The 21,438-nt window shown below is 39.4% G+C and overlaps 3 protein-coding genes across 7 annotated transcripts in view; 2 read left to right on the forward strand and 1 right to left on the reverse strand.

Moving 5' to 3' along the window:
• Positions 1 to 7,740, forward strand: part of LOC119492521 (dmX-like protein 1) — a 69,665-nt gene extending 61,925 nt beyond the window's left edge. For 3 of the 4 annotated variants that reach the window (XM_037777011.1, XM_037777013.1, XM_037777014.1), the window contains one exon: positions 4,384 to 7,740. In XM_037777011.1, coding sequence (XP_037632939.1) covers positions 4,384 to 4,626 — 243 coding nt within the window. In that variant the 3' untranslated portion in view covers positions 4,627 to 7,740. The remainder of the gene's footprint in view (positions 1 to 4,383) is intronic. The other variant, XM_037777012.1, reaches the window with a different exon arrangement.
• A 912-nt stretch (positions 7,741 to 8,652) lies between these two features.
• The window catches only part of prr16 (proline rich 16), a 63,688-nt gene continuing 50,902 nt past the window's right edge, over positions 8,653 to 21,438 (forward strand). Inside the window, exon 1 of the mRNA XM_037777557.1 lies at positions 8,653 to 9,221. The gene's annotated coding sequence lies outside the window, so the exon portion shown is untranslated. The remainder of the gene's footprint in view (positions 9,222 to 21,438) is intronic.
• hsd17b4 (hydroxysteroid (17-beta) dehydrogenase 4) overlaps positions 12,233 to 21,438 on the reverse strand; it is a 41,476-nt gene continuing 32,270 nt past the window's right edge. The window contains exons 16-26 of one of the 2 annotated variants that reach the window (XR_005207858.1): positions 20,378 to 20,449; positions 18,926 to 19,029; positions 18,761 to 18,826; positions 18,292 to 18,361; positions 18,050 to 18,156; positions 17,741 to 17,827; positions 17,514 to 17,600; positions 17,184 to 17,322; positions 14,480 to 14,607; positions 13,215 to 13,371; positions 12,233 to 13,184 (exon numbers count right to left, since the gene is read on the reverse strand). Coding sequence is in view for 1 of the 2 variants with exons in the window: in XM_037777555.1 (XP_037633483.1) it covers positions 13,282 to 13,371; positions 14,480 to 14,607; positions 17,184 to 17,322; positions 17,514 to 17,600; positions 17,741 to 17,827; positions 18,050 to 18,156; positions 18,292 to 18,361; positions 18,761 to 18,826; positions 18,926 to 19,029; positions 20,378 to 20,449 (950 nt within the window). In the remaining variant the exon portion in view is untranslated. Of the gene's footprint in view, positions 13,372 to 14,479; positions 14,608 to 17,183; positions 17,323 to 17,513; positions 17,601 to 17,740; positions 17,828 to 18,049; positions 18,157 to 18,291; positions 18,362 to 18,760; positions 18,827 to 18,925; positions 19,030 to 20,377; positions 20,450 to 21,438 lie in introns of both variants that reach the window. The other variant, XM_037777555.1, reaches the window with a different exon arrangement.

Genomic DNA, 21,438 nt, shown 5'->3' on the forward strand with positions numbered 1-21,438 from the left:
AATGTGTTTTCGATTGAATAAATATGACATTCTGAGTGGTATATAGTCAGGGTTAGATAATCTGCCAGAAAGGATGATCATTTTAAGATGGACATTTTACATGAGAGCTTCACTGGGAACAGTGATTCTTAAAAAAAACGTGGATTATGAAAGCAGATTTGATCATTCACTTGACACACAGTTAACCTGTACCTGACAGAACAGTCCTGCAAGGCGTTTAGCCCCTAGGTGTGAATGTCTCTCCCTCTCCTCCAACAATCAGATGACTATTGCGTTTCTCCATGGCGACGGTGAGCCCCATCAAAGTCACTCAAAACCAATGTCACACTTATGATTAACCACCTGCTCGGGAAAACGGTGTGAATGATGAAGACTAATGTGTAAGGTGAAAGCGGGTTAACACGGGAAAAGGCAAAGGAAAGCGTTTTGACTGAACAGCCGAGAGATGTGACCCGTCTTCAGCTAATATATTTCCAGAGACAGCAGGTCTTTCATCTTTTTGACTTAAATATGTTGGCGAGGATCACACAGCTGTCACTCCAAGGATGAAGCCACTGCGTCACGCAGATGTACAAGAAATGGTGCAGTGCACATCTGCTTGAGATTCAAACGACTTTCATTCTGGATGATTGCTCAGGAAAACCTCCAAAGCCGTGTGTGTGATGTTACTCATCTGGAGTCATTAATTGTATATTGGCTGATTGAAAATTTGACATGGGTGAGCTGCAAATTTATAAGCTCTTAAAGTGTTTGATGAGAGTCCATGGAAGTGGAAGATTAACTAATATGTACACACTGCAGTTTATGAAATAGCTTATCAAATAATAAAGCTCCCAGGCTGGGAATACAAATCAAACAATGCAAGTTGCTCAGAGCTAATCCTGGTTCTCAGTGGTTCCTGTTCAAGATGTAGCTTTGAAAACAGGTCACAAATTTATAGTGGAATTTTTTAAAGGCTAAAAACGTGAATAATAGTGTATTTGTTGGACTATTTTCAACTGTGGATTTGTACCAGCGAGTATTCTGTAAGTGAATAGTATATTTACAGACGTAGGCAAAGTTGTTGGTAACGTTCCGTTAAAGAGAGAAAAACCAACAATGGTCACTGAAATAACTTGAAACTGACAAAAGTAATAATAAATAAAAATTCACTGAAAATTAACTAATGAAAATCAGATATTGTTTTTGAATTATGGTTCAGCAGAATCATTTAAAAAAACAAACTAATGAAACTGGCCTAGACAAAAATGATGGTAACATTAACTTAATATTTTGTTGCACAACCTTTTGAGGCAATCACTGCAATCAAGTGATTTCTGTAACTCTCAATGAGACTTCTGCACCTGTTGACAGGTATGTTGGCCCACTCCTCGTGAGCAAACTGCTCCAGCTGTCTCAGGTTTGAAGGGTGCCTTCTCCAGACTGCATGTTTCAGCTCCTTCCACAGATGTTCAATAGGATTTAGATCCGGGCTCATAGAAGGCCATTTCAGAACAGTCCAATGTTTTGTTCTTAGCCATTCTTGGGTGTTTTTAGCTGTGTTTTGGGTCATTATCCTGTTTGAGGACCCACGACCTGCAACTGAGACCAAGCTTTCTGACACTGGGCAGCACATTTCGCTCCAGAATGCCTTGATAGTCTTGAGATTTCATTGCACCCTGCACAGATTCAAGACACCCTGTGCCAGATGCAACAAAGCAGCCCCATAACATAACCGAGCCTCCTCCATGTTTCACATTAGGTACAGTGTTCTTTTCTTTGGATGCTTCATCTCTTTGTCTGTGAACATAGAGCTGATGTGACTTGCCAAAAAGCTCCAGTTTTGTCTCATCTGTCCAAAGGACATTCTCCCAGAAGCTTTGTGGCTTGTCAATATGCATTTTGGAAAATTCCAGTCTCGCTTTTTTATGATTTGGTGTCCTCCTGGGTCGTCTTCCATTAAGTCCACTTTGGCTCAAACAGTGACAGATGGTGCGATCTGACACTGATGTACCTTGACCTTGGAGTTCACCTCTAATCTCTTTGGAAGTTGTTCTGGGCTCTTTGGTTACCATTCGTATTATCCGTCTCTTCAATATGTCATCAATTTTCCCCTTGCGGCCACGTCCAGGGAGGTTGGCTACAGTCCCATGGACCTTAAACTTCTGAATAATATGTGCAGCTGTAGTCACAGGAACATCAAGCTGCTTGGAGATGGTCTTATAGCCTTTACCTTTAACATGAAGGTCTATAATGTTCTTTCTGATCTCCTGAGACAACTCTCTCCTTAGCTTTCTGTGGTCCATGTTCAGTGTGGTACACACCATGATGCCAAACAGCACAGTGACTACTTTTCACCCTTTAAATAGGCAGACTGACTGATTACAAGTTTGAAGATACCTGTGATGCTAATTACAGGACACACCTTAGTTTAATATGTCCCTATGGTCACATTATTTTACATCTTTTCTAGGGGTACCATCATTTTTGTATAGGCCAGTTTCATTAGTTTGTTTTTTTAAATGATTCTGCTGAACCATAATTCAAAAACAATATCTGATTTTCATTAGTTAATTTTCAGTGAATTTTTATTTATTATTACTTTTGTCAGTTTCAAGTTATTTCAGTGACCATTGTGGGTTTTTCTCTCTTTAACGGAACGTTACCAACAACTTTGCCTACGTCTGTATATGTATAGGGTCAGATGTATTTCTGTTTGCTTTATATGCAACAGATAGCTAAACAGGAAGGATTTCATAAGGCTGATTTTCAAACTAAAATCCAGAATTTTCAAATTGTGAGTGAAAGAATAGAGAACAATGCCTCTTCCTGATATCTTATTCAAATTGTTATGTTTGAACGTGATGATGCTACGTAGCACTTCTCACTTTCCCTCACTCACTCTCACCCACGACTTCTCCTCATCTCTACTTTCTGTTCAGTTTTGTTGACATTTTCATCTCCGGTCCTCTCCTTTCTACTGCAGCTGTCCCTGACCCCGCAGGCTACAAACTTCATCACAGCTTTCATGAATTTCTGATGTTCTCTCTTTCCCTCCTCTTATCTTTTCTTATTTTACTGGTTACACAAATAATCCTAGTGCAAAGCTCTTTAGCCAAGACTCACGATTGCTGTCTTAACCGACTGTTAACGTTAATTTAGAAGAGCGAACACCTGCGTCAAAGGTGTTAGGTTTTACCAGAGAACGTATATTGATAAGAAGTGAAAGGTAATTGGTCGTTCCATTGCAAAATCAGCGCCCAGCAGCAGAGCTAAGCTTCCACCATTTTGGACTGAAAGCGACTACCGGACGCCAGTAAAACGTAAAATTTCTATCCTATTGTCATATATTTAATGTCTCTACCAAAAGGGCTTGTGTTGAACAATAGAAATATTATAAATATACATACTATTATAACTATTTATTTACTTACTTATGTATTAGACTTTTTTGCCTGGCCGCTTCCCAGAGGAGCAAAAAATTAGCGATTGGACATAAATGGAAGTTAGAAAAATCCAGCACACAGATGTCAAGGTCATGTCAAGGACCTCCAAAATACATGTCCAATAGACCACAGACCATGGATGTATTAGAGGTTGTGTCCTGTTCTTTTGCTTTGCGAGTTAGTAAATACCACATTAAATACAACTACAACTACATTAAATTCTGTTTATGTCCTGCTACTAGCACTACTAACTACTGGCTGATAGCCGGTTGTTTCGGAACAGAGACGTTAATACATCCACCAAGGTACAGGCTTACAGCATACAGCCCATGGGTGTATTATAGGATAGTAAAAGTGATGAATTACAGCCAATATCTCCATTATTACAGCCGTTTACAGCTAGCAGGAAGCTGGCAGAACCGGTTATGTCATATAAGCTTGCAGGGCGGTGCAGTCCCTTGAGTCTGATGCATGTTTATTACGCCGAGGAAAATAACTCTGGATTCGGTTATTAGTGAATTTTACAACTTTTAGGACATAATGATTTAAATAAGGTCTATTTAAGTGTTCCTACTGGGAAGTTGATTTACCTAAAAAAAAATCGTTGTCTGTCTTACAGATGTTTGTTTTTACATCCATGGCTACAGACTCATTGGCGTTTTCAGTCCAAAATGGCGGCAGCACTACCGCAGCGCCATCTAGTTTCGTCTCTTTGCTTCTAAACTCTTTGGTTATACTGTCCAGTAACTAAACGTTAATGCCCACGTTCATTGCAATCATCTAAGTATGAGTTAAATGCAGACAATACTTGTCAGCAGGATGAATTCTTTGTTGGTTTTGGTCTTTTCATGGGATTTGTTGACAATGAGAAAAAAACAGAATATCACCTTCTTTAATATGCTGCACTGTTTCAAAGAGTCTCTATGCTAACTGTTCTCTTCTTCCCTGGACTCCCCAGATCTGGAGCCTGGCCACACAGTGTCCGCTCTACACCTTTCCGAACGAACACGCTCGCCAGTCGCTGTTCAGGAACCTCGGCACGGGTGTCATGCAGATCGAGGTGGGACCGTCCAATCACATCTTCTCCTGCGGCGCCGACGGAACCATGAAGATGAGGATCATCCCCAACCGCTTCAGTGTCGTCAATAACAACAACAACAACCACGGCAACCTCAAGAGTGACGTCAAGTTCATCATATAGACACAAAAAATAAGGTGGTTTTAATAGATTCATGTGAAGTTACCTGCACTACTGCTGTGGAAAACACCTTAACACCTGGAAGAGTGGCCGTCGTGCCGTGACAGAACAACGATGTCAAGTGTTATTAAACAGTGTAAATGAAGAATGGCTTTCATAGAGGTGGAATGTTCAGAGGATTTACAGACTTTCACAGAGGGAGATCCAGTGAGTCGTCTGACCCAGGGGCCCAAGAGGTAAATGACCGCATCTGCTACTCTTTGAGTGGGACATGAACCCAAGCCGACCAATCGCAGGAGCCTCTACAAGTGTTTTAAACCGTAGAAGTTGAAGTGGGCACAGGGTAACGACCCAGAGCACAGTCGATCAGAATTAACTGAACGAGAGACAGCTGCAGGTTCTCCCAAAACAAACTGCCATCTCATGCGAGGACTGAACAGCACGTGGAGAGCCTTTTTTTTTTGCACAGGAAGTGAAGCTGTAGAAGGAGCAGGAGTGACAAGAGACTGTGAAGAGTCTAAAGATGCAGCATTGTTCTTCTTATACAGTATCACCCTATCTATTCGTTTATATATTAGTAAAGCAGTCATGATGGTGGAAGCTGGAATCACTGCTGGAGTGTTCAGGTGATAAAATACAGTAGACTGTATGCAGTAAAGGGGCGGTAAGTGATCCCTTTAGGGGGTTTCAAACGTCACCACAAGAGTGTTGAACCCGCTCGGCACAATGCAGTAAGGCCGGTGGACATCGTACAAAGCACATTATATCCAGTCACAAGGATTCTCAGCGCATTCTGGTGCTCCATATAAATTGTTTAACACAAATGAAGCCAGCTCGGTTGTAAAAGCAGAGGACCAGGTGTTTGTCACGATCAAAACCACACTCAACTTCAATTTCATATCACTTATCATATCACATTTTAATCTTAGGGGGTTTGGTTGATGCCCTTTTCCAGGTTGACTTGAAATGAACACAGGACACTGATCCTATAAAGGTAGACAGAATGAACACTTATCTGTTAAAGACTAACCGTACACTTTCTGGCGGAAACGTTTAGATGAGTAGATTGAGACCTCTCTCGTGTTAAATGTACGGCTGCAGACGGTTGGCTAACCATCTTAGCTCAAAGACTAAGCTGTACAAAAAAATTCTGTATTTGTACGAATTAACCAAACAATATAACGAGTTTAAGAAGATTTTACAACCATTGGTCAGAGCCAGGCTGACAGGCCGATTCCTCGTTTCCAATCTAAACTAAACTGACCATCTGCTTTCTAAAGCTTAACATTTAACAGGCAGATGTGAGAGTGGCATTCGATCTTCTCATCCTAGCGTCAATTGTCCGCCAGAAACTGAATAAGCATATTTCCCAAAACGTAGAAATATTCCTTTAATTGAAATCGTAGAAATGTGACTCCCAACATCTTCTTAATTTTCATGGACTACCTGAATGCGCCATTTCTCTTAATCTATTTGCACATAAAACATGAAGCTAAATTATATGTAGTGAAATGCATATAAGTATACGAGGCTGGATGTCAGTAAAGCAGTCCAAGCCTTTGGTAATAAGGTAAATATATTATATAGTACGATGTTTGTTTAGCCCGGCCTAGATTAAACCAGTGGTATTATCATTAGTATTAAGTGTCCTTAATCTCTGAAAACTGCTTCTACCATGCTGGCACAGTACTGGACTACTTTTGGTCCTGATGATATTGATTATTATTGATATTATGTTGCACAAAGTAGCTTTAATTTAACAAGGCCCTCGTTGATATGGGACACTCTGAATAATGCCTTTTCTGACTGCGTTTTTCTTTTCTTTTTTTAATGCTCAATATTCATCTTCAGAACATGTAGCAGGGGAACTTTGCTGTTGACAATGGAAAGGGGGTTTAGTTGGGGGTGGGGCAGTGAAACAAGTTTTAATCAATATAATACTTTGTCGTGGAAATGTTTTATTCCAATAACAATTCACTTCCCTTTTTATCGACTCCAAACTTTCATTTTCCATACGGACCACGATCGAAAAATCTGCCTTGGAAACAATATTGTTTGCCTTGTAGTAATCTTCATATTAGCCATCTTGCTTTATCGACTTGCTATTCAGTTCCTTTGGCACAATTATTGGAATTACTTTAACCTTTTTTATCATTAAGTTGCTTTATATATCATCCTTAAATGCAGCACATTGCCTTCAGTACATGCTTGGAAAGTGTAATCTAGGTTGGTGTGTATTATGACGTGTCTTCCACATAAGTAGGGAAGAGGTTCAAACTGTCCTAATAGCTGTTTAGTCTGAAGGAATATAACCCGTTAAGCTATCTACCCATAGAACCTTGTTGTGCTGCTGTAGGGAAAACAAAATGTACATTAGCTTTGATTTCAGGGAGGATAAACTGAGGAAAACCTGTCGGATGAAGCAGATTTATTATAGTTATGTATATACATAGATCCATAAACTAGGCTTCTCATAATGACTGCATAATCATAACGACGAGTCGTAGATATGACAAAAGCCACTTTATGAAGAATAGCATTCTGTACAAATACAGGTATATTTATGGTTATATTTAGGATTATATACTGAGTGATCAAAAGGCAGATTTAATGTTATTTCCTGCTCTTTTTTTTGCTTCTTTCTTTCTTTTCTTATTATTTCATGATGTGGTTTTGAACGACCACATTGCAATTTTTTGTTTTTCCCACAAATCAAAGTGGTTGGAAAATGATGTGTACTCCTGCAGCAACTGGAGATTAAATCCTTTTTTTTTATCAAAGTCAAACTATATGTACTCCTAGAGAAACTGGAGAATAAAATCAATTTTATCAAAGCAAGTGTTTTTTTTTCTCCCCCCAAATACCGCTTATTTTCCTTTTAAGACGCATCACGAACAGATCTGTTTAACTACATCAGTGTGGCAGGGTGAGTAGATTAAACTAACCCACGCAGCTAAAGCAAATATTCAACTCTGATTCTTCCTTTTTCCCCTCCTCAATCTTGCAAATGTGAATTTGATCAGATAATTCTAATTTTATAATGAAGATGTCATGTAAATTGATGTATTATATACAAAACAAATGTACCGAAGTAATAAAAAAGATTATGTAACATGAGCAGATGTTTTTTTTTTGTAATTTTGGAAACTGATATCATACCAGTGCATTTTTGTGATAATCATCTCACACTGAGGAAGTACACATGTATTAGATACAGGTACATTTAAACTTTGATTCCAACAATTACTGTCTATAGTAGTATTAAGATAACATATTTCAATTGTTTCTGGTCTGAATAACTATTTCCATTACAGCAAACAAAACCATTGTTGTTACTCATAATTGCAGTGATAATATATGAAATAAAATCATTATTTTCATAGTTAGTAACCTTTACATTTCCATACATTTCATGAAGTTTCTGATTGCAAAGTCAAAAACTATGAACTTTAAAGTGCCCCGTAGAGTTTTCAGCCGCGGATGCGCGGTGGAAGTAACAAAAATTAATTGATAAAAATGGAGGTGTTGAAAATGCATGTGAATTGAAAAAATTGAGCCGTCAAAATAGACGTGAAATGAAAAATGGAGTGATGAATTATCAAATGATTTAATTGATTTATAGCTGATTTGACTAACTGCCGCGATTTGATGAAAACAGCCATGTTTCATAATTTTCCCCGTCTTACGTTCATCATTCGTCATTCACAACACACAGTTATTGTTACTTCCACCCTCGAGTTCACTTTCCTTAAATGAGAAATGGTCATTTAGTGTTGTGAATGATGAATGTAAGATGGTGAAAATGATGAAACGTGTCTCTGTTTCTGTCATATTGTGACTGTTTTAGTCAAATCAGCTTTAAATTTATCAAATCACTCGATAATTTATCACTCTTATTTTTCAACTCACATGCATCCTCATCACCTCCATTTTTATCAATTAATTTGTGTTACTTCCACCCCTCTTATAGCCTCGTAGCTGTGGGTTGGCCTAGGTGGGCCTGGGTCCACCCACTTGGCACTCTTACCCAATCAGAAGGCTTCCTTTTTTTTGCTGGATCACCCAGTGAATGACATTTGATTGCTCGTAGTGACGTCAGCTGTTGAAAACACAAACTGACAGCTTTGAATTTTTACTTCATCAATTTTAAATAGATACTCCTCTGTGCTTATTATCTACGTCAACCAGTTACATAAAAGTTACGACGAGCACAGTGATGCATTCAGGCTGAAAGTCACCAGATAACACGGTCACCCGTTAAACCGACACACCTGTGCATCATTGAGGAGCAGAAGCCTGAGGAGCAGGAGGAGGAAGTTCAGCCATCATTCTCAACAAAGATTCTACTCCTGCGCCAGCTTCTCCTCAACAAGTGTCAAGTAATAACGACACGTAACGTTATGTGGTCCCTAGTCACCCTACCATAACAAGCTGTACTGGTGAAAGACTCTTTTCAACTGTCAGTGGGATAAACACTGGCATCAGGGCATCTTATCAGACTGAACTCTCTCTGTCCCTGCTCTACTTTGAAAGAGACTAATGAAGTCATTTCAGTGTTCAACACTAAGCCCCGTCCTCTCCTGCTGTCATCATCAAAAGTAAGATCATTTACAATTTTGGACTAGTGGCCTATTTCAATATTACTGTTTATTGGGAATATTTTTTGTTTGGTGTACAATTTGATTTTATGCTCATGTTGCTGTCAGCTGTGTGTGTGAATATGTGGCTGCAAATATGATTTTAAAAAGTTATTTTTATAAAACAGTCACTATATCCTGACAGTAGTGCATGAGACAGGTAATCTCAAAAAAATCATGTGCGTCTGTGTCCTCCGGTGCTCCTGGCATTTGCAAGATTTCACAGACCGGAGGAAAACAACCAATCAGAGCCGAGCTGGAGCCTTGCCGTCTCTGAGCAGCTGTCAATCAGCTGTCAAGCTGATTGACAGCTGATTGACAGCTGCAATCTCGCGAACTCTGATTATACGATTAAATTAGGCAGCGCTGACCAAATATGAATCAATATTCTGTTACTGTGATGCCTATTTTTCACATAACATGTTTTCAGAAAAATCTTTTAGTGTACTGTTTAGCTGTAAGATTAGTTTGTGACCCGGCAGCCATGTTGAGATCTGTTGAGGAAATACCAAGCACTGCCCAAACTTTCTCATTTTACAGCTAAAAAGTACACTAGAAATAGGCATTACTGTAACAGAATATTGATTCATATTTGAGTTTGCAAGTGATTGACAGCTGCCTCCGCAGAACTAACAGCCAATAGGAACGCGCTCTCTCTGAAATGACCTGTGATTGGCCAAAGTCTCCCGTCACGGGCTAGATTTTTTAAAGCCTGAAAACAGAGCCATGAGGAGGAGCAGAAGTCTAGTTATCTCTCAGGACCCTTGAATTACAATATGCTGAAAGGTTATTAGGGAACTTTTGCATTCTGCCTACTGCCCCTTTAATGCAGATGTTCTATCCATATGCTTCTTTAATGATGCTGTTGCGTCTGTCAGCTGTGTGTGTGAATATGTGGCTGCCGTGCCAGTCTATGTTAAAGTGGGGTTTGTTTTAAGCTGTGTGTGTGCATAATGTGGCCGCCGTGCCAGGCTATGCCATGCTGTTAATGTTTGTCTTGTTGGATCAGGATCAGAATCAGGATCAGAGTCCGCTTGATCGGCCAGGTATAAGTAGTCCTACACATAGGCTACCAGGGATTTGAATGTGTTTTTTGTTTTTTTCTCTCATTGTACATATGGAAATAGAAATGCAGCTAAAAACAAGGAATGACATACAATGTGCCGGACTGTTTCTGTAAATTGTAAACAATAATACAGTAGTGCAATGGTGCAGTGTGCAAATATGCTGGAGGAATGAATATTGAATGATTAATGTAACATGTTAACTTATATACGCGACGTAGGTGGATATACAGAATGCATGTATACATGTCAGGTTACCTCTGATGATGTTGATGATGTATATAAGGCTTGTATGATTTAAACTGTGGTGCATTCAGACAAGTATAGTTGTAATGGCCTATTTGGGTTAACATAATGCGGTTCACAACCTATTAAGTAGATGTTTGGTCTTGGACGAGCTGGGCCCACCTGATGTTCTCTGTGCCCATCCAGACTGTGATTTCTGCCTACACCACTGATTGTGTGAATCCTTGAGGTCTAACAAACATGTTAAATGTAAATGCATTTCCATCCTGAAAACACTTGCAGAGCCTGTCTTTATGCCTCTGCGTCGGTGACAGCCGGGGCTGGAGGCAATATGTTTCCTGGTTGTCCATCCGTCTGTCCGTCCATCCGTCAGTCCCATTCTCGTAAACGTGATATCTCAGGAACGCCTTGAGCGAGTTTCTTCAAATTTGGCACAAACATCCACTTGGACTCAAGGATGAACTGATTAGATTTTGGTGGTCAAAGGTCAAGGTCACTGTGAGCTCACAAAACACATTTTTTTTGCCATAACTCAAGGATTCATATGCAAATTATGACAATTATTATGTTTAATAGGATGAAATGATGAAGTGACACGTGGATGTAAACTGCAGCTTGACTGGTTGGCGGCGGCACATAAAGGCAAAGCGGTAATTGTAGTTATGACATTTTTATGGCATACTATTCTATGACTTTTTGTCTTTTTTATGGCAAACTATACATGTTATTTTTTATGACATCTTTTATGCCATGCTTTACCTGAGTTTGTTATGACATTTATATGACATACTATACTATGACTTTTTTTTTACATCTTTTATGACATGCTATACTATGTTTGTTATGACTACTACACTACTATACTACAATATGACATTTTTATGACTTTTTATGGCATACTGTACTATGTCGTTTTTTTTATTGCATAGTATACTATGACTTTTATGACTTTTTATGGCATATAATACTATACTGTGACTTTTCTATGACATACTATACTATGACTTTTTATAATATACTATATTATGACATTTTATGGCATATCATAGGCTACTATGACTTTTTTATGACATACTATACTAATTTGATGGTCAAATGTCAAGGTCACTTTAACGTCACAAAACACATTTGACTCAACAATTCATATAATTATGACCATTTCACACAAATGTCTACAGGATAAAATGATGATGTGATGACATTTTGGACAGACATAGATGTAAACTGCAACTTGACTGGTTGGTGGAGGCATACAACCACAAGCTGGTATATATATATATATATTTTTTTTTTCAATAATTTAAATCCTGCACCGTTTATAGCTATGGTTATGGTATGGCTAGCTGATTTCTTCACTGCCTTCGTTGGCACATTGCTACATTTCTTTGCACGTTACCAAAACAGGGACTTAAATGTAAAAAATCATTTCTTCATAGTGCTAATAGTTGTCAAACACTCCACACAATTGACAAATACAGCAGTTACAGAATAAAATTAGCAGTAATGTATAATTGTGTTTCTGTCCACCAGATGAATGTAAGTCCAATGAGTCTCTTTTAGCTCTGTTTTTGGTCTCTACCAACTCCTGAGGGAAATATCTGGTTAGTCGCCAACTGTGTGTCTGCTGTTCGGTGCTGAGTAGGAAGCATTTTAGAGACGCTATGAGAGTGAACCAAAACAGTTTAATTGCAGGCAGGACAGCTAAACAATGAGCTGAAACTTGCAGTGAAGCCGAGGAGAGCTGCAGAATCAGGTGATAATTCTCTGTAGGTTCATAACTACGAGCGACCCCTTTCATATAGTCACTTGATACATTATTACAAAAACATTAATTATAGGCGCTCTAATTGCCGTCCACAGTGCAGCAGTATTAATCATACAGAAATGAGCTTTTAGTCTGAATTGCTTTATTTTCATACAAGAGCAACTATTACATTTCTTTACAATTGACATTAGAAATTAAGTGAAAATCATTATTTTTCATAACTAGCAAACTCTACATTATTATACATGTCTTAAAGGTTCTGTTGAGATTACAGTATAAGGTACATATAACCGTTTCTGAGTCAACAGACTGTGAATTAGTCATTGTAATGATATACAGTAGCAGGCCACTGGATAATGACGTTAGTCAGGCTGTGCTTTGAAATGAGATAAGATAGTAATTGTTATCACTTTATCCGGTACATTCGCCCAATGTTGGGCAGTATTTTGGTTCATTGTAGTAGACGCTTGTATCTCCTATTATCATATTTAATAAAAAATGAATAAAAATGAATTAAATCTATGAAAAACTAATGGTTAATTTCCCATTTGGATCTTTAAAGGTATATGGGTTAATTTTCTTTTAGCAAGGACGGAGCATAAGGACCCAACCAACTGAAACGACACTGAATCATTTCTTCTGACAAAAGCTCTCTTCTTGAAATCTTGGCTTCTCTCTCCAGTCGTCAAAGTACATCTTGATCCATGTGATACAACAAACCTCTTTATTTGATCAAGTCTTTGTACATTCTCTGACTTCAGTTAAAGTTAATTTATATGAGAGAATTCATTCTGAAGCAGTTTTTATCTTACTGGCTGATTTCTCTAAACATTTCCCTTGAGAGGGAAAGCATGTTAGCGCACACACACACAAATCAGGAGAAGAAAAGTAGACAGCTGGTAGGTTGGTTAGTTCGTGGAGTTGTCTGATTGGTTGGCTGAGGAGCTCACAGCTTGGCGTTGTCTTTCAGGATGACCTCCAGCTTCTGACTCAGCATGATGTTCCCTCTAACCTTCAGCTTGCCAGAGAAGAACGCCTAGAAAAAGGACAAAGACATACTTGAGTAATTTTTTTTTTTTTTTTTCAAGAAAGCACAAAGTCTTCTCTGATTTCTAGCTGGCTGATAGTTGTTTTCAAGTACTACACGGGGAGTAAAACGGGGCCAAGACACCTGCAGCTACACAAATGAAAAAGCAACAAGCCAGGGCAACAGGGAATATGTGACCATTGGTGCTTTGGCAGCAGAACAATGAAATCATTTTCATAAGGTTCAGAGCTGAGAAGTGCTGCAGAAAAGTCTCGTCATTGGGTGAGCTGAACTGCCGATGATGTGCGGCGCTTTCCTCGGCTAGAATCAATCAGGGGACGGCGGTTATGACGACCCTGGGTGACAGTTTGCAGCGTCCTTTTTAACTCGACTAACTCATCTTTCTCCAGCTGCTCCTTTCATCATCGGTGAGGCTGGAAAAGCACCCTGCCTAAGAGACCTTCAAGCACTGCAGCCTGTTGACGCTCTTTATAAAGAGCGCACGCACGCACGCACGCACGCACGCACGCACGCACGCACGCACGCACACACACACACACGCACACACACACACACACACACACACACACACAGGCCTCAGATCAATATCAAACGCTCCAGGAAGCATATAAATTCTGTACAGTGATGGCCACTCCCTCTGACAGATGAGATGCTACAGACATAACAAGTAGCGGCGATTGATTATCCGCGCTGAGTGCTTTCTGAACTCGGTTTGATAGATCATTTCATTTCCTTCTTTTCTGACATGATGAGATCAAGAGAGAAGTCATTACAAATTGAAGGGCTCCTCAAAGGCACTTTCGCTTTAATTAAAACGTACAAGATGGGACTTTAACATCAGAAAAAAGACGCAATTTAAAATATGAGGCTCCATTTTCCCCCCAAAAAACATTTTAACATCTGTTCTGCTCAACTAAAGCGCTCCCTTTGTGAGAATCAATGTAAAGCAGGAGGTACTGTGATACTCTGTTACAGTATGAATCTGGCTTTCACGTGCAGAAAAAAAGATCATGGCCGTTCACACACAGCATGTAAAAAACATGCTACATCAGCAGAGATTCATCATGACTGATTAAACTGAATACTTGTTCGTTACCTTCTGAGGGTTGAGTTTCCCCTGCACCACCTCCAGGAAGTCGTCATCTGACAGGGTGATGGTCACATCCGCCTTCCCACTGTGAGGGCCTGTGTGCAAGGAGCCGCTGCCGTTCTTCAGATCAATGGCTGGAGGAAAAAAAGCACAAGGCAGTATAATACAACTTTATTGTCAGTTTGCACTGAAATTCATTTTGCATCCATAGGAAGCTCAATTTGAGAAAAAGTACACATACAATAGACATACTGTTACCATAAACAAACAGACAAATAAGACACATCAGTTGTACATACAAGACAAAAACCAAAACACATCACAATTAACCATACATAACCAAAAATTAACTTCTGTCCTTTGGATTTACATCTCCTTAGCAGCACATTACTTATTATTTAGCAACAAGATGGACTGATGAACAAAAGCGTTCTTCAGCCTGATGGGATTAAATGGAGGGACTCTAAATCGCCTCTTGGAGGGCAGAAGTTGATATTCCCTGTTTAAAACATGCGAGGGATCAGAAGAGATGCTGTTGGCAAGTCTGAGCATGCTCTTGTTGTGAGATGCTTGAAAGGAGGGTGTCACAGGTTGGCAAAATTTTGATTTGGCTATAAAGTTTAGTTTGAAGTTTTACAGATGGATTACTGAGCCAGGCTGTACTGTAGTAGAAGTGGAAGATGATAGAAATCATAAACACCTCACAAGTGTTTCGCTGGGCTAGCTGTCTGTACTTTCACAACTCACTTGTGTATGGAGTTATTATCCCGTCATTTACGTCAATGTTGTCCAAGTTTGAATTGTTAATTTGACAGCTTGTTAGCAAAATGTCAATCTGGGTCAAATTAACTTGTCAACTTTTATAGCTCACGCTGATATTTCAACATTTGTTTCATGAGCCAGTGTCGGAGTGAAATCATGTTTTCAGATTGATTTCTGAATGTTAGCGTAGCACTGAAGAGATGGATTTCAGTGAGCAGATACATAGAGATGCAATGTTGACAGAAGGTTCATGGGGTAACTAATCCACCATGATTCTCTCAGTGAATTCTTATTATGGGAATTTAAATGTGCGAAACAGGAATCAACTGGGCAACACTGTCAAGGTGACAAGTGAAATCACTGTATCCTTCTTTGTCAGATCACACACAAAACTGAATCCATCTTAGCAAATCTGGACCGTCCTCTTTAAAGGGATTCTGACAGGTTTCCATAAGTTAGGTGTGACAGGTTCAAGTTTTAATTTATCCCACGTATTTAAAATATATATAATAAATGCTCTGAATTCTGACTTACCATAAGCTGCCTCTTGGCTCCCCTCACAGCTTAGCAATTTATCTGATACATATTCTTATTGCTGCAGTGTTTTTTTTCTTTTATGACATGAACCTTTATTACGTGTATAGTACCAGCATTTTTAATGTCTTCAGTTGTCTTTATAGTGGGGCAGCTAAGCTGAAATATTCGGAACAACTGTGCATTTTGCGATAAAAGCAACAAATTTAGCACAGATGTATGTTTATCTGATATGAAAAGGTATACACTCACCGGCCACTTTATTAGGCACACCTGTTCAATTGCATGTTAACACAAATAGCTAATCAGCCAATCACATGGCAGCAACTCAATGCATTTAGGCATCTAGACGTGGTGAAGACGACTTGCTGAAGTTCAAACTGAGCATCAGAATGGGGAAGAAAGGGGATTTAAGTGACTTTGAACGTGGCATGGTTGTTGGTGCCAGACGGGCTGGTCTGAGTATTTAAAAAACTGCTGATCTACTGGGATTTTCACGCACAACCATCTCTAGGGTTTACAGAGAATGGTCCGAAAAAGAGAAAATATCCAGTGAGCGGCAGTTGTGTGGACGAAAATGCCTTCTTGATGTAAGAGGTCAGAGGAGAATGGGCAGAGTGGTTCGAGATGATAGAAAGGCAACAGTAACTCAAATAACCACTCGTTACAACCAAGGTATGCAGAATACCATCTCTGAACGTACAACAAGTCCAACCTTGAAGCAGATAGGCTACAGCAGCAGAAGACCACTCGGTACTAGCTCCGGCCATTTTATTAGGTACACCTTGTACCTAATAAAGTGGCCGGTGAGTGTAGATATTGGGGCGCTACAAATTTGGCCCACTAAATAGGTGCTTAAGATTCCAAAATGTTGCAGAAAACAGATTTTATGAGACTTGACGATTTCCAAGGTGTGTTCAAGCTGATTAGATCAGATGTCAGAAGATCACAGACATGCTTTTTTCCCTCTTTATTTTTAAAGGGTGCTTTTTAAAAGCTTATAACCTGAGAAAAACGCAAAAACCAAATAAAAGGAGCATGGTCAATTCAGGGTCAAACTTTACCCCCTTGCCTTGATAGAATGACAACCACCTTTAGAACGGCAAAAGATTTTCAGCTTTCCATCCATTTATCTTTTCAATAGCAGTGAAATAGACAGAGATATCTCTGGATAAAGTTCTGGGTTGCCGGTAACCTCTTGTCACTGGGGCGCATGAGAATTGTTTAGTTTGGGTAGGCTCTTCAGGTTCATATTATTATTTTACTGTATGGATGTTTTTATGCTGCCTTACTGCAAAAATAATTTCCTTTCATTGGACAAAAAAAGATCTGAACTGAACTGATCTTTTTTCCCACAGTACACTATGAACTAGTGGTGCGTTTAACGTGTTTGTACAGCATTCAGTACACTTACTCCACTGTGCCGCAATCTTGCTGTCTTTGGTGATCTCAAAGCCGAACACGGCATTCACCTTCTTGACCAGCTCTGAGCCAGAGTCTTTAATACGACGGCCGATCTCTGCAAACACCAGCTCACTATGGAGGCCCCCTCCCTGCACAAAGGTGGAAAAAACAGAAACACTATTCATATATATATTTTCACGTCACAGATTTGTCAAAAGAGCAAATTAATTTAGTCAAAATTGTCTACAAAACAACAGAGAAATGAGTTTCAAGGCTCAGTGAAGGAATTTTACAAAAAGGAAGATTGTTGTTTGAATGGAGCATTTTCAGAATGACGTACTTGAGTGAGATTTTCTGGAGAAGCCTCTGATGTGCCATGTAAATCCACATAAGCCCCATTCAGCACAACGGCATCAGTCTCCTTCACCTGTATGAAAGAGAAGAGCTGATCAGAACGACACATACGTAACATTCACAACAGGACGGCATTGAAATGACAAGTCAGACTCATTTATCCACGTCGGATATGATAACTAACTGTAATCCACACTGATGCTAAATACTGACTTTACACTGGATGTGAATTCTGTTGCCTTCCTTCCACATCTCAGTCTGTAGAGACTGGCCCGGCATCACCGGCTTTGCGAAGCGAACCTGAGAAAGAAAGACGGGATTAAGACGGAGTGGTGGAGTCGATGGCTCTGTAATTAAATGATTTCATAACATTTAACCACACTTGATAAATGCTGAATTATTTATCAAGCATTTAAGCCTACGAGCCACTGAAGAACAAACCCGTTCATACAAGTGGTTCTTGCATGAGGCTCAGTGACTCATAAAATGTATGACACGGTTTAAATCACAGGTAATGGATACCTTGATAGCCTTGAATCTGGAGGGATCGTTGTCGGCAAACTGCTTGAGGACGTGTCTCGCAGCAAAGCCGAATGAGCACAAGCCATGCAGGATGGGAGCCTTGAAGCCTGGTCAAAGAGCAATTTTAAGTATGGCATGTTTAAGTACAAATGAGATCAAAACACATCACTTGACCTAAAATCGCAGGGAAAGATTTAGTCTCGACTTATTGATGGAAGACGACAATAGATGTACGGACTCACCTCCCATGGCAGCAAAGCTGGGGTCTATATGAAGAGGGTTCCAGTCTCCACTCAAACGGTACAAGGCCGCCTGTAACCGCAGGGGAAACAGATATTGTTTAGATCTATATCTAATTCATAAACCCCTGAACTTTTCGTACACAGATGTGGAATGAAATTAAATTATCATGAAGGCAATAAGAGCTACCTAAAATAAGAATGTCTTTGAAGTGATACAGTTGCAGTCATTTAAATTGCTCAAGGGATTTAGTTTTTTATTCCCCCTTTTTCTTTTTTATTTTCTGCTGCATCATACAGCCAGAGTTCCTTTTTTAAAACTGTATGGAAAACCTTGTTCAACGCTTCTTCACATTTTGTCTAAAACGTTAAAGTTATTTCAGAGGCACAAAAACAATATGTCCTGTTTTCACCCACATATCATCAATGCAGCTGATTTATTCCGCAACTAAACCCACACAGACACACTCACTTGGTCTCTTGTGGTGGAATCAATCACCACAGCATCTGGTGCCCGTTTAGGTGGAGGCAGAGGAGCCTGAAGGAAATGAAGGAAACAAATAAAACAAATCAAATATGAGGCAGCAATAACTCACATAACTCTTATTTTGTAACTCAAACATGGAATAATACGTACTTTGGCTTTCTCAGAGGTTCTCTTCCCTCCGAACCTGCCTGCTCCGACCACAAATATTGAAAACTGGCTGAAGAAGATCAGCTCGCCGCCGCTGAAGGTGTTCACTGTAAAGCAGCACAAATGTGGCATTCAAACTATATGTGTGGTGAAAGAAGTATTATTCATTTATGTCAACGTTGCAATACCACAGTGAAATAATAGTACATGGCCTGCATACACATTTCTACTTGAGGGATTATCAGGAAAAAAAAGTAAAAGTATTCTAGTTTTATTATATTTTTGGATTATTATTCCTGCAGCATTAATGTGTAAGCAACATATTGAGTTTAACTATTTAACATACTTTAGGGTAGTTTACACTATAAAAATCCTTCATATTTAACAGTGTCCTCATATGTTTTTGTCATATGTGTTGTCTGAAATGTAGTTGAGTAGAAGTATTGCATAGTAAAAAAGAAAATACTCAAAATGATACAGTACTTGTACATGATGTACTTACAGTAGTTAAGTTCCACCATTGACTATTTTGTATGTTTAGAGAAGTAAATTATAACTGTACTATACTGGCTAAGGTTGAGGTAAACCTAGCATCAGTGCAGACAGAGAGAGAGACTTCTACGGTTCATGTTACAGTTTTAAATACAGTAGAATCTCCTTTACTATTTTGTTGTTTGTCGATATGCGTTGGGCCAATGTCTTGTCGTGTTTCAGAATGATAAACTCACCAATGTGCAGTGGATGTTAACTATGGAGCGGCAAAAATAACTAAACTATTAAGTTATTAACCCTTTCCCTGCAATCACTTTGAATGACACTCAATTCAACACAATTCCACATATCATGACATTGTGTATAACAATAAACACAGGGAAGACAATGCCTGCTTCAGCCACATTTCCTCATAACAGCACATTTATAGTAAAAATTAGAGCAAGAGGAAACAGCCTTATGGAGGCTGACTGTGAAGAGACAATTAGCAGCTGTCAGGAGGAATCAAATCCAGACTCCTGGTGATGTACTGGCTGGTTAATTTCATTAGGCCAATTCAAAAATACAACCAGACACAAACAAAGACTGTAACGTGTTGTCTCATCCAGAAAGAACTCTGGGATGATAATAGAAGCTGACTGCTTTTGTGTGTATAAAGAAAAAATTACATCCCCATGCGAATCCTCAGGGAACCTCAGGTCCCATGTTATTTGTTTTAAGTCGGATTAATTATAGATCAGAGTGGTTCTAATATCATCCATCTATATGGAATTGTCAAACAAAAATATGAGCCGTTCTCAGTCCATTATTTCAATCCCTGCAGACTGAAAATTAACTTTCATTAATTCAGCCTGAGAGGCAACTTTCGGGAAAAGACACATTAAAGTGATGAAAACAAATGAATATGGAATAAACACACTCTATGATAGAAGTTGTGAACCCTGGAGGGAAAAGAAAACTCACCATCCAAGAGGATGACGGCTCCAGATCCTTTGTCCAACACGTCTGCTACGGTGGCCTCAGACGTTAGTGTACCTGAAAAGATATTTTACATTATACTTTAACAATGTACCGTACTTTAGTCCTGTAGGTAATTAATATTACTAAACTAGCTCTGTACTTCATGACAGGACTGTGCCTAGCCACACTTTATGCCTCACGTGTGTCATCATTATGTCTGAGTCACAGAGCTAAACGTCCCTGACTGTCCATAAGGTCATTTAACAAAGTATTTCCACAATCCGCAAAGACTCTTGATACATCTCCTCGCTTGATTTGTACTGAGGCAAACGATTGATCAATGAATCTAGCAGGAAAAGTTAACAGAGTTTGGTTTGTCCGTTGTGGGCTACTGTAGAAACATGGCGGTGCAACATGGCGGACTTCATGGAAAGAGGGGACCCGCTCCCTATGTAGATATTAACGGCTCATTCTAAGGCAACAAAAGCAGCCATTCTTATTTTCAGGTGATTATATACTAAAGAAAACATACTTATTAATATTATATTCCATTTCTGCTAATAGACCCCCCTAAATATTACACAATGGTCCTTTTAAGTCAATTTTCAAGCAAAAAAGCCAAACATTTGATGCTTCCAGCTTCTTCGATGTGACGATTTGCTATTTCTCCTCATCTTTTATTACAGTTAAAGGGACTGTTTGTAAGATTCAGAAATGCTGCTTAACAGCGACACCTGTGGCCTTGAAATCAACGAAAGTCAGCGTCGAGCTCGTGCTTGCTCGCTCTACATAGACATGAACGAGCATCGCTCAAAACAGTGAGGCGACACACGTCAGCTAAAACCACAATATCACTCTATATTTCAGTTGCTTGGCAGTAATGTTAGCTGACCAGACAGAGGTCTCTCCATGAATCAATGCTGATCCTAGTGTTGGCTTTTCCTGCTCAGCGCAGGCTTCAGCAGCGGGGCTCCTCAACAAGTTACGTTATTGCCTCCCGACCCCATCAGCAGCCGAAGACACTGGCAACCGGGCGGGAACGAGACGATAACGTAACTCGTTGA

The sequence above is a fragment of the Sebastes umbrosus genome, chromosome 8 (assembly GCF_015220745.1).
Source record: "Sebastes umbrosus isolate fSebUmb1 chromosome 8, fSebUmb1.pri, whole genome shotgun sequence".
In the NCBI taxonomy this organism is placed as follows: Eukaryota; Metazoa; Chordata; class Actinopteri; order Perciformes; family Sebastidae; genus Sebastes; species Sebastes umbrosus.